This window comes from Bos indicus, chromosome 15, assembly GCF_029378745.1.
Source record: "Bos indicus isolate NIAB-ARS_2022 breed Sahiwal x Tharparkar chromosome 15, NIAB-ARS_B.indTharparkar_mat_pri_1.0, whole genome shotgun sequence".
NCBI lineage: Eukaryota > Metazoa > Chordata > Mammalia > Artiodactyla > Bovidae > Bos > Bos indicus.
Genome location: NC_091774.1, coordinates 76381669 through 76394916, shown reverse-complemented (window position 1 = coordinate 76394916; position 13248 = coordinate 76381669). Strand labels below are relative to the sequence as shown.

At 47.0% G+C, this 13248-nt stretch overlaps 1 protein-coding gene across 2 annotated transcripts in view; it reads right to left on the bottom strand.

Annotated features, from left to right (window-relative positions):
- CRY2 (cryptochrome circadian regulator 2) overlaps positions 1 to 4284 on the bottom strand; it is a 36109-nt gene extending 31825 nt beyond the window's left edge. For both annotated transcript variants that reach the window (XM_070804126.1, XM_070804125.1), the window contains exon 1: positions 4025 to 4284. In XM_070804126.1, the coding sequence (XP_070660227.1) occupies positions 4025 to 4269 (245 nt within the window). In that variant the 5' untranslated portion in view covers positions 4270 to 4284. The remainder of the gene's footprint in view (positions 1 to 4024) is intronic.
- Positions 4285 to 13248: the final 8964 nt, after the last annotated feature.

The following is a 13248-nucleotide window of genomic DNA, read 5'->3' as shown; positions in this document are numbered from 1 at the left end:
CAGGGACGGGGGAGCCTGGTGGGCTGCTGTCTATGGGGTCGCACAGAGTTGGACACGACTGAAGCAACTTAACAGCAGCAGCAGCAAGGGCTTCCCAGGTGATACAGTGGTAAAGAAGCCGCCTGCAATGCAGGAGACACAAGAGACAAGGGTTCAATCCCTGGGTCTGGAAGGTCCCCTGGAGTAGGAAATGGCAACCCACTCTAGTATTCTTGCCTGGAAAATTCCATGGACAGAGGAGCCTGGCAGTTTACGGTTCATGGGGCTACAAAAAGTTGGATATGACTGAGTGAGCACATGCACACACACACACACACAATTTCTCCTGGAGAGTGGGATGAACTGAGAGAGGAGCACTGATATATAGACACCACCATGGGTAAAGTAGCTGGGGAGAAGCTGCTGTATATAACCCAGGGAGACCAGCCTGGCGCTCTGTGATGACCTAGAGGGGCGGGATGGGAGTGGGGTCCAAGAGAGGCTCAAGAGGGAAGGGATATACATATACAGATAGAGGACTCACGCTGTTGTACAGCAGAAGCTAACACAACATTGTAAAGCCATTATACTCCAATTTAAAAAAAAATAATTAAGAGTGCTTAGGCCAAATGGAAAAGGATAAGCCAAACCCACAGTCCATAGCAGGGATGGATCTCTATGTATCACTTGATAAAAATATATTTATTCTTTCCTAACTTCAAAGAGAAAGATGAAGATCAAAGTTTTCATGCCTTTGGGGCAGATGGAAACATTTTCTCAGCAGTAGAACAATAAAAATGACTCTGCTGGGTACAGAGAAACTCAAATTTCCCTGCCAGCAGACCACAGTTCTCAATCTCCTTCTTGCTGACCAGGCTCCAGGGAAGAATCACCCAACATGGACAGTGCATGCGTGTTTAGCTCCCAGCAGTGGGAAGAGAGACACATTTGTTCTTACCAGGCATCCCGGGTCACCTCTTTATTAATTGAGCAATTTCAGCTGATATTTTATTTCTACCAACTCCTTCTGTCCCCAAAGTTCCTGACGATAGGTGCAGCACAGAGCCAAGGAGAAAATGACAGAAATAAAGGGTGAGGTGAATGAACTGTTGCCCAACACCTATCTCAGCTGCAGTAGGGACAGAAAGGTAATAAAAAAAAAAACAAAAAACGCAGGGGCCTATTTGGAGTACCCATTTTAAAATCCAGAAGCAGTTCACACACCCCCCTTTTTTTCTTTTGATTCTCACTGCAGTACGTCCTTCCAGATGCAGTAAATCTGGGGCACGTAGGGCTGGGCAAAGTGGAACAGGGCTTTGCTAACTAGTCCTTGACAAGAAATAGTCCTGAGGTTCAAATGCTACCATGAGCCATAAACTTCCCACCGCCACCAAGGCAAGGAGTGCACTAGCCCTTCTCCTACGCTAATAAATCTACATATTCTCGGCTGTCTTTCTCTGTCCATTTTGACTCTTAGAAAGTGTCCTTCATGGTTATTTTAATCTGATTTATCTGCTGAAGAACGCAGTGTGGGAGTCAGTGTAGGAAGTACAGGAGGATAACAGAGACACAGATTGTGGCCTCCTGGCCTCTGGCAGAAGGCCTGGAGCACACTCTTCTGAGGGAGGCTTCTCAGAAGCAGCAACTGAAGTATTTGCAGAGCTAGAATGTTCTGCTGTGGCACAGTTCTCCCAGGTCACTTCCAGATCCAGAAACAGCCACCAGAAGACTACACATATTGTAGTTATGCAGAGGTGCATCCGGCTCTATCACTCCCCCAACCCCCAACAAAATGCACAAAACCGCCTGCAGTTCTGCCTTCACTCTGAACCTGGGAGCAAGAAGTATGGTGGGGGTGGGATGAATGCATCTGTGTCCAAACCCAAGAGCAATGATCATATTCCATCTATTTTGGGTGACTTCACCTCTCGTCTGATGCCAAAACAAATCGCACTTCTTGCCAATGAGCTGCAACACGTATCCTAAGTTGTCAGGCTGGGGATCTCTAGTCCAGTGCTTCTCTGGCTTTGCTGCACATGTCAGCTTTAAAGACCCTAGTGCCCAGGCCATAACCCAGAACAATGAAATAGAATTGGGAGAGAAGGGGACCCAGGCATCTTTCAAAGGTCCTTAAATGACTCCTGTGTGCCGCAAGGTTAAGAACCACTGCTCTAGTATGTCCCCCAGTTTTATTTATTTCATGGCATCAATTCTACTAAACGAAGGCTGGTTACTTGTCTTGTGCCACAAAAACGTAGGCTCCGGGCGCTCTGGATACCACATCTGCATGTTCACTGCTGTGTCCCTAGCAGCAGTGCCTGGCAGATATTAGGCATTCATTAAATAATTGCTCAATTAACATCTGCATTCTTGCATGGCCTCTGACTTCAGGATTTGACCCGAGCATCTGAGTTTAATCAGCAACAGAGTTTTTGTCATTGATCTGTGACCTCCACAACCACAAAAGAACAGGCAGTCCTATGCAATGTCCTCCAAAACCTAATAAAAGAAGAAACTCCTTCGTGACAATACAACCAGCAAGCAGTCTGGATTCTATTTACTCTCCCTGGCACGCTGCCACTGGGAGAGGGGCAGAGTCTGAAACTCAGTCCATGCTAGGGATGGCAGGTCATTTGAGGGTGTTTGTCAACACCAACCTCCTATCTATAGAAACTGGAGCAGAGGCAGAGCAATACAGGAGCTGAAAACTGTGTGGGCAGGCTCTCCACAGGACTGCTTTTAGTGGTTCTCTCAATATTATATTAAGTGGGGCAGGAGGGGCATTGAATAGACCCACTGCTGGGGGCACTCACTCTCCTAGCAGGGCACACACCTTGGAAAGGAAAGAATGGTGGAGAGCTGGCGTATCCTGGGAATAACTCTGCCCCTTGTGCAACAAGGCCACGAGCAAATATCCTCCAGAACAATGCAAACAAACCAGAGGACTACTGCAGGGCGTGTTGCACAGAGATGGAAACACAGTGTCTCAGAACCCCTGGTTTCAAACACTGCTTAAGGAGAAAACACATCCACTGCCTATCTGTTCATCTTTTTCCATGATCCTGTCCACTCCATCTCCTGGGAGTCATCAAAGAGGGGCCCTTGATACCACAGCTTTCCTGCTCCCTAATCTCAGCACATCAGTTGATAAAAGTCTAACCCACAATCGCTCAACTGCGCTTTAAAATCAATCTCGGGAGAAGAGGAAGGAAGGGACATTTTTGGTTCCTTTTTTTTTCCCCTGGCAAGTCCATAGATGCTGAGGGAATTCTCCAAAGTGGGTTAAGCATTGTTCTCTGCTCTCTAGCTCAGGACAAAGTGTCTTTAACTGAACATGCCCTTGAGCCTGGCACTTTGCCTTATCTGATGGTAAGCCAGAGTCTGTAGACATCTCCCAGAGACAGGATGATCTTGGTGGAGGGAAGGCAGGATGGATTAAAAAAAAATGGATTAAAAAAACCCAGAGGCTTAAAGATGACCTTCAGGAGCTGGGCAATGCGCTCTTTACTTGAAGAACGCAGGCATCTGCTGTGCTGTCAATTCAGGAACCCGTCCCTGCCCTCACACCACAATAGCTCCAGTCCTCACCCCACTCCCAACCCCGCCCCAGCCCACGCCTAGACAGGAGTCCCTGTTCTGCCACTCAGTGGCTGCAAGTCCTCGGGCTTGTGTCACAAGGTCAGCTTGTGTCTCTAGGACTCAGGAGTCTCACCTGTACAACGGGGATCATGATCTGTCCCACAGGAACGTCGTGAGGACCAACCAAAGAGGGCAGCACACAGTGCGGACCCGGTGTCAGAGGCTAGCCCTTCTGAGGCTAACCCCCCCACCCCAGGCCGTTACTACCGGGACTCACTGCTTCCCCGGTCCCGGCTTCACCCCTCCGGGGACTCGGCTCCGTCGCCCTGCTGCCCCTCCTTAAGGTCGGGGTCTTTCGGCAGAGGCGACTGGGGCCAGAGCCTCCGCTTCCGAGGGTGGGTGCCAGAGGCCAGGCTGCGTGCCCCGGGCCCACGAACCGCGCCCCCGCCCCGGGGGCCCCCCTCACCTCCATCGGTTGATCCCGACTGAGGAGGAGGCCGCGAACCACGGGTCGAGGATGTAAACGCAACGCACGCAGTGCGCCCCGCGCACGGCCGCTAGCAGAGCCGGGTTGTCATGGAGCCGCAGCCCCTTGCGGAACCAGTGCACCGAGGAGGCGCCGTCCCCACGAGCCGCGGGCGCCTGGGTCGCCGCCGCCGCCGCCGCCGCCGCCGCCGCCGCCGCCGAGGTAGTCGCCGCCGCCGCCGCCATCACCGCCCTGACTGCCGGGGCTGCCACCGCCCCGCCCCCGTAGGCGCCGCGGGCCTGGCCCCCGGCCCGCCCAGTGACCTATGACGCCACGGCTTCTCCCTGGGGCCCCGCCCCACGACCCTGGAGCGCCTCTGCTATTGGCTGAGCGCCTCTCGCCGGGCGATTGGCTCTGAGGCGCCCCGGCCTGTCCCCGCCCCATCACGTTCCCGCCATGTGTGGGCTCTCTGGAGGGGAGCCGGAGGGCGGAATGGGGTGATGCACAGTGGCTCTTCCCAAGGAGGTCTGGGCGTGGACGGTGGAGGGACAGTGGATCCCAGACGTCTTGCTTGAAGCTGTGCGCGCTGGCGGGGCTGCTGTGACTCCAAAAAGTGACTAACAGGACGAACAAATGGCTGCCTTACGTCATCATCGTCATCGATAGCGTTGTCACCTACCTCACTCTATACATCGTTACATTTTACTACAGCCACTATTTATTGAGTGCATCTTTTAAGCCAAGCAGCATGATAATACCCTTACATTGACGCGTGGAGAGGTGCCTTGCTGTGCAGCAGTAGGTGGGTTGGGAGTAGGGACTGGAAATGTGGAGGATGTGATTTGAGATAGTAATTATGCCATCAGATGAAATTTTTCTTTTCTGTGTTTAGTGGACTCAGTGGTACTACCTCTGTATGCAAAGCACTGAACTGAAGTCTGTGTGAGATTGACACTCCCCAATCCTCCCCAGGGGAGCCAAGTGGAGCCCTCTTCTTCTGGGGGTTATCAAATGAAGAATCTGTCTCAATTTGGCCCGAAGTGTGCCTGTGCTCAGAACACTTCCTGAACTTGGGAATGAGAAATGAAGGAGTTTAGCAATGTAGCCAGCAATTTAGCAGCATTACTTGGAACAACTCTGTAAACCACAGTGTTATTGCAATCCTAGGCTCTCTCATTGTCAGGGCTTTGTAGAAACTGTTCCCTCAAACCTGGATCACATACCACACCCCACCCCTTTTCTAACTTCAGTTTGTCCTGTGTCTCTGCTCAGTGTGACTTCACCAGGGCTTCCCAGGTGACTTAGTAATAAAGAATCCACTTGGCAATGCAGAAGACATGGGTTCAGTATCCAGTCTGGGAAGATGCCCTGGAGAAGGAAATGGCAACCCATTCCAGTATTCTTGCTGGGGAAATCCCTGGACAGAAGAGCCTGGTAGGCTACAGTCATGAGGTTGCAGAGTCAGACACACCTTAGCGACTGAACAACAACAAAACAACACTGTTCAGTGTAGAGGTCGTTTGCTGTCAGTGTAGACAGCACATCTCTGTGCTTTTTATCACTGGCCTTATACATGATATTGGAATTTCTTATCTGTCTGCCTCATTAGATTATAATCTCCTGGAGGGCAAGGACTGTGGCTCATTTACATCATTTCCAGGATCTAGCTCTGCTTGGTACTTAATGCTCAAGGATGATTTGAGTAAAAGTTGGACAGGGACTACAATCTTAAGTTGCCAGGAACATTAGTGGTCTATCCCAGTCCTGACCCTGTTGTTATTTTTTAATCCTCTCTCCAAAGTCTTGCTGAATGATGAGATGCCACCTCTCGTTACTTTAAAAAAATATTTATTTATATAATATTTAAATTGAGACATAGTTGAGCATTACTTTTCTTTTGAGACTTTGTGTCCCGTCTTCTAGCTCCTTTTGCCTCCACAAGCAGTGGAACAGAGAGTGTCCTACTAGGAGTGGAACAGAGAGTGGAAGGAGATTGTTCTTTCCTATAGCCTCAAAGATGGATATTTGCTTCTTCTCTGAACTCCCATGATGCTTTCTCTATAGAGCATGAGCTCTATGAGGGCAGGGACTGCATTTATCTTGCTCACCAGTGTATTCCCAGCACTTAGTTTGGTACCTGACATGCAGTGGGTGGTCATAAATGTTTGCTGAGTGCCTGGGTGATCGTCATTTATCTGTCTCTTTCTTTCTTTTTTGGTTGACATATCTTGCAAGTTTATTTTAATCTATAGGTTCCTCTTTGTGTTCTCTCTTTCCTTTTGGCAGTTTATTTGTTGAGGAAATAGGGTCATTTTCCCTGCAGAGAGCCCACATTCTGGGTTGTTCTCATTGGCTGCATCTCTGAGAATCATTTAACATCAGTTCAGTTCAGTTCAGTCGCTCAATCGTGTCCGACTCTTTGTGACCCCATGAATCGCAGCACACCAGGCCTCCCTGTCTATCACCATCTCCTGGAGTTCACTCAGACTCACGTCCAGCGAGTCAGTGATGCCATCCAGCCATCTCATCCTCTGTCGTCCCCTTCTCTTCCTGCCCCCAATCCCTCCCAGCATCAGACTCTTTTCCATTGAGTCAACTCTTCCTATGAGGTGGCGAAAGTACTGGAGTTTCAGCTTTAGCATCATTCCTTCCAAAGAAATCCCAGGACTGATCTCCTTCAGAATGGACTGGTTGGATCTCCTTGCAGTCCAAGGGACTCTCAAGAGTCTTCTCCAACTCCACAGTTCAAAAGCACCAATTCTTTGGTGCTCACCTTTCTTCACAGTCCAACTCTCACATCCATACATGACCACAGGAAAAACCATAGCCTTGACTAGACGGACCTTTGTTGGCAAAGTAATGTCTCTGCTTTTGAATATGCTACCTAGGTTGGTCATAACTTTCCTTCCAAGGAGTAAGTGTCTTCTAATTTCATGGCTGCAGTCACCATCTGCAGTGATTTTGGAGCCCCCCAAAATAAAGTCTGACACTGTTTCCACTGTTTCCCCATCTATTTGCCATGAAGTGATGGGACCAGATGCCATGATCTTCGTTTTCTGAATGTTGAGCTTTAAGCCAACTTTTTCACTCTCCACTTTCACTTTCATCAAGAGGCTTTTGAGTTCCTCTTCACTTTCTGCCATAAGGGTGGTGTCATCTGCATATCTGAGGTTATTGATATTTCTCATACCAGTCTCTAATCCTGTACTTCCTGTCACTTGGAATTCAGGATTTCTTTTTTTTTTCAGACAAGGATAGCTTTTAAATGAACTTTCCCTGGGAAGCAGGCACAAGATATCAACTTGTTCCTCATTTTGTGATTTTAAGATTGAGCACTGTTTTCCAATGCCATGGCTCTTTCTATCCTATAGGTTATTATGAAAGGCAGTGTGGTTAAGCCCAAGGTCTTACACATTTGGAATGACTGTGTTCAAATTCTGATTCTGCTTTTGCTCTGTGTGATCTTAAGTAAACTAGTTGACCTCTCTGTTTCCCACTTTCTTAACCTATACAATAATTAGGATATAGTAAGCATTTAATAATAGCTAGCTACTATTATTCTAACCAGCAGGATCTCTGTCTGCTTTTATTTTCCTTGCAACACCCAATGCCCTGGGTCTTTACACATAATGAGTGTCCATAAATTGCTGAGTGAATAAAAGATTTTAGTCAGTTTTTTAAAATCCTCAAAATTATACCAGTAATGAAAAGGGAAGTCATCACCATCAATCCCCAAACAAATCAATTAGTTTTTATCTTCATGTAGCCTTCCAGACTTTGTCCATAAACATCTAAGTTCTGCAACTTTAATCAAAGCAGAGGTGCAATGTTGCATGCATCTTTGAACAAAATATTAAACATGTTTCATAAGGTTGAGCACCAAAGAGCTGATGTTTTCAAACTGTGGTGCTGGAGAAGATTCTTGAGAGTCCCTTGGAAAAAAGTAAATCAACCCTGAATATTCATTGGCAGGACTGAGGCTAAAGTTGAAGCTCCAATACTTTGGCCACCTGATGCAAAGAGACGACTCATTGGAAAAGATCCTGATGCTGGGAAAGATTGAGGGCAGAAGGAGAAGGAGGAGGCAGAGGATGAAATGACTGGATGGCATCGCTGACTCAATGAACATGAGTTTGAGCAGACTCTGGGAGATGGTGAAGGACAGAGAAGACTGGCATGCTGCAGTCCATGGGGTCGCAAAGAGTCAGACATGACTTAGTGACTAAACAACAACATATTGCTATGTCATTGTCTTTGTGTTTGTTATTTTTATTTTCAAGTTGATAAGGACGAATTATCTTATTGAATGATTGCATATTGTTTGCGTATAATGACAGGATAATATCCAAGAATCAGGACGTAAATCTGGCACTGGATGGAATACGGGAGTGCAAAGTCCACTTTTGGATTTTGCAGTTCAAAAGGGACATAGAGAAATTGGAGAGAGACCAAAGAAATCTGTAAATTGCTAAGTAGGTGAAATATACTTATGAGTTATTACATCTTTGAGATAAAAGAGAACTGAGTTACACATCTGTTGTTTATTTATTAACACCTTGCTATTTATAAGCGTCTCTGAAGAGTAGTTGCCATGTGGATGCCAAACGGTTACTCCTTGTTTCCACTAAAGAAAGTGAAAGTCATTCAGTTGTGTCCGATTCTTTGCAACCTTGTGGACTGTAGCCTGCCAGGCTCCTCTGTCCATGGAATTCTCCAGGCCGGAATACTGGAGTGGGTAGCCATTCCCTTCTCCAGGGGATCTTCCCAACCCAGGGATTGAACCAGGTGTCCCGCATTGCAGGTGGATTCTTTATTGTCTGAGCCACCAGGGAAGCCCATGTTTCCACTAAGGGCAGAACGAAAGAATCTAGTTTAGGTTAGAAAGAATAAGAGATTTAAGGAGGGACTTTATACTAAGTGGGCTTCCCTGGTGGCTCAGTCAGTAAAGAATTCACCTGCAATGTGGGAGACCTGGGTTCGATCCCTGGGTTGGGAAGATCCCCTGGAGAAGGGAATGGCAACCCACTCCAGTATTCTGGTCTGGAGAACTCCATGGACAGAGGAGTCTGGCAGGCTACAGTCCATGGGGGTCTCAAACAGTCAGACACAACTGAGCGACTTTCACTTTTTATACTAAGTGGTTTAGGAATGAGACAAATTAGCCAAGTACTGGGAAGTTTCTTTGCTAAAAATATATAAGAAAACAGAGGTCAGAGTCCTGTTTTCTCTTTTTGTAGTAATCCTGCATGGAGACTGGCTTAGGCAGTTTTTTACATTCCCTAAGAACTATGCTTTGTATAAATATTTGACAGTCGGTTGAAAGGTAACCAAAATCACTGCAGATGGTGACTGCAACCATGAAATTAAAAGACCCTTACTCCTTGGAAGAAGTTATGATCAACCTAGATAGCATATTGAAAAGCAGAGACATTACTTTGCCAACAAAGGTCTGTCTAGTCAAGGCTATGGTTTTTCCAGTGGTCATGTATGGATGTGAGAGTTGGACTGTAAAGAAAGCTGAGCGCCAAAGAATTGATGCTTTTGAACTGTGGTGTTGGAGAAGACTCTTGAGAGTCCCTTGGACTGCAAGGAGATCCAACCGGTCCATTCTGAAGGAGATCAGTCCTGGGTGTTCTTTGGAAGGAATGATGCTAAAGCTGAAACACTACTTTGGCCACCTCATGGGAAGAGTTGACTCACTGGAAAAGACTGATGCTGGGAGGGATTGGGGGCAGGAAGAGAAGGGGACGACAGAGGATGAGATGGCTGGATGGCATCACCGACTCGCTGGACATGAGTCTGAGTGAACTCTGGGAGATGGTGATGGACAGGGAGGCCTGGCGTGCTGTGATTCATGGAGTCGCAAAGAGTCAGACACGACTGAGCAACAGAACTGAACTGAACTGAAAGGTAACCAGGAGCAGGAGAGAGGGAGGGAGTGAGTTTAAGTGACCCTCGCCCTCTAGTGGTTAAACTGAGAAAGAAGCGCGGCTCAGTTTCAGGCTGAGCTGGGAGCCCTAGGGGCCTACCCTCTTCTTTTAAGTTAAACGCAGTGTGCAATTGCAGTATTCTTAGCTCCAACACTTCACTCAAAGCATACTTTGATGTATGATATTTGAGCTATTTGGCTTAAGAAGCTGTAAAATGTATTGAGAGGATGGACTGAAAAGCCAGACAACGTGTTCCATGTCCAACTCTGTGGTTAACTAGTATTAATAAACTACTTGGGCAAGTTACTTAATCTCCCTGGGCCTCAGTTTCCTCATTTGTAAAATGGGGATAATGATAACAATGATGATGATGATAAATAATAATTAAATAATAATAATAAAACAGATGCAGCATGGAACTGGAACAAGATAAAAAAGATAAACATCTCAGAATTGAGAATCCAGAAACAGACCCTCACATATGTGGGTATTTATTTATGACAAAGATGTCTGTGTAAAAAAGTGGAGTAAAAATGGTTTTTCCCACAGTGAAAATGGGCCAACCGAGCGACTTTCAGCTGGTTGGCCAATTTCCATTACAGGAAAAACCATTTTTAGTCGCTCAGTTGTGTCCAACTCTTTGTGACCCCGGGCAGGCTACAATCCATGGGGTTGCAAAGAGTTGGACATGACTGAAGTGATTTAGCATGCACGCAAGAATACTGGAGTCAGTTGCCATTTCCTCCTTCAGGGGATCTTTCAGACCCAGGGACTGAATTCCTGTCTCTTGCATTGCAGGCAGATTCTTTACTGTCTGAGCCACCAGAGAAGCACCAGGTCAACTGGGTATCCTAGTGTTAAAAAGAAAAGAAAAGAAAATTGACCTCTGTGTCAGGGCCTACACACAAATCAATTGCAAGTAGATTACATGCTTAATATGAAAGGTAAAACAGTAAAGCTTTGAGAAGATTACATAGGAGAATATCCTTATGTCCTTGGGGGAAGACAAATAATTCTTTAATACAACATGGAAAGTGCTAATCATAAAGGAAAGATTGATAAATTGAACTATATTAAAATTAGGTTTTGTGTATCAAAAAAGCATTATTTAGAGAGTGAAAAGGCAAATTACAGAATGAGAGAAGATAGTTGTAATACTTATTCTTAGAGAGCTCAGATCCATAATATTTAACAAATTCTTACAAATAAAAAAGAGAAAAAAGATAGGCAACCCAAGGTGAAAGTCGGCCAGCTGTTGGAACAGGCACGTTCCACCTTCTCCCCGACACAGGATATACTGGTGACCAGTGAACACAGGAAAAGGTGTTCACCTTTCTAAGTTCAGTGGAGAAATACAAACACAGTGAGATGCCGCTGTAGACCCGCTAGAACAGGTAAAGTTACAAGAGGACAAAACTGTCCTCTTGTTGGGGAAAATGTGAGCCATCAAAACACGCATACTCTGTTGTTGGAAGTGTAAATTGATACAACTCCTTTAGAAAGCTGTGTTATACACCAAATTTGAAAAACCAAATGCCCTTAGAAGTTTAGGAAGATAGGATGCTGGCTCCGATTGGGTCTGGTGAGGTGAGTCCAGAATTCCACGCATTTGTCCCTGTCCTCTCTGGCTATGTTTGTCCCAGAGTGTTTGCTCCTGAGGATGTCCCCAACAATGGCCAGGGTTTGGAGGAGTTGAAACAGCCGATGGCCCCCCAGATCCTATAAAGAATGGTGGTTCTGGGACTTCCCTGGCGGTCCAGTGGTTAAGACTTGCTTCCACTGTAGGGAGTGCAGGTTCCATCCCTGGTCAGGGAACTAAGGTCCTGCCTGCGATCTATGTTACATGCTTAATCGTGCTTGACTCTTTGCAACCCTGTGGACCAGAGCCCGCCAGGCTCCTCTGTCCATGGGATTTTCCAGGCAAGATACCTGGAGTGGGTTGCCATTTCCTCTTCTAGGGGATCTTCCCAATGCAGGGATCGAACCTGGGTCTCCTGCGTTGGCAGGTGGATTCTTTACCTTCTAAGCCACCAGGGAAGCCCCTGCCTGCTAGGTGGTGCAACCAAAAAATACACAGAGAACTGGCTTTAAAAAATTCTTTACTTATTAAAAACAAACAAACAAACAAAAAACGGTGGCTCTCTGAATATTTCCCTAGGAGCCTTCCTAGACTGTTCTGCTGGTCAAAGAAGTTGAAGAAGATCATCTTGAGGAAGACTGTCCTACAGACACACAGGAGGTATCACCTGAGGCAGGAAGTAACCAGTATCACCTTGTTGTTAAATCCTATGGGGGCTTGAGGACTTCCCTGATGACTCAGTGGTAAAAATTCGCCTGCAATGCAGGAGCCTCAGGAGACAAGGGTTCAATCCCTGGGTCGGAAAGATCCCCTGGAGGAGGAAAATGGCAACCTACTCCAGTATTCTTGGCTGGAGAATCCCATGGACAGAGGAGCCTGGCAGGCTACAGTCCGTGGGGTTGCAGAGAGTTGGACACTGAAGCGACTTAGCATGCAGCACGCACGCATGGGGGCTTGAACCAATTTTCAAACCCAAAGAGGAGACAACATTGGGTGTGTTGGGCCTCACCTCCTGCTGACTCACTACTTGAGACTTTGATAACATTGAGCAAAGGGCCAAAGAAATGAGTGAGCGCTTTTCTAATCTTTGCCGTAGATGACCAGGAACTGACAGGATGTTTGAGCTGTGATCAGATGAGGTGTGGCCATCAGACTCTGGGCCCAGTGGCTGGTGGGGGATGGGCTGACGGCTGTGCTCAGATCCCCCGGCACTTAGACCTCTGTCACTTTCATCAAAGGAAAGCTGCCCTCAGAGGTGAGGCCCCAGCCTAGGATTAGTCGCTCAGTCGTGTCCAACTCTATGACCCCCTGGACTATAGCCTGACAGGCTCCTCCGTCCATGGGATTCTCCAGGCAAGAATACTGGAGCAGGTTGCCCGTCCCTTCTTCAGGGGACATTCCTGACCCGGGATTGAACCCAGGTCTCCTGCATTGCAGGCAGATTCTTTCCCATCTGAGCCACCAGGCAGCAAAAGGAGAAAACATAAAGCAAAACCAGGGGGAAGGACTGCAACTGGGAGTAAGGGGTATAACCTTGTGTAATTTCATAGGTTCTTGAAATTTAGTTCTATGAAATTAGTTCCATGAAAACTGAAATTTCATAGGTTCTTGCTCAAGAAAACAGCAACTGCTCTTTAAGCTCAAAGGAGGGAAGCGTGGTGTATGTTTGTAGGTCTGTGCATGGCAGGAACCCAGCTAGCAAGAGCAGCCACAAA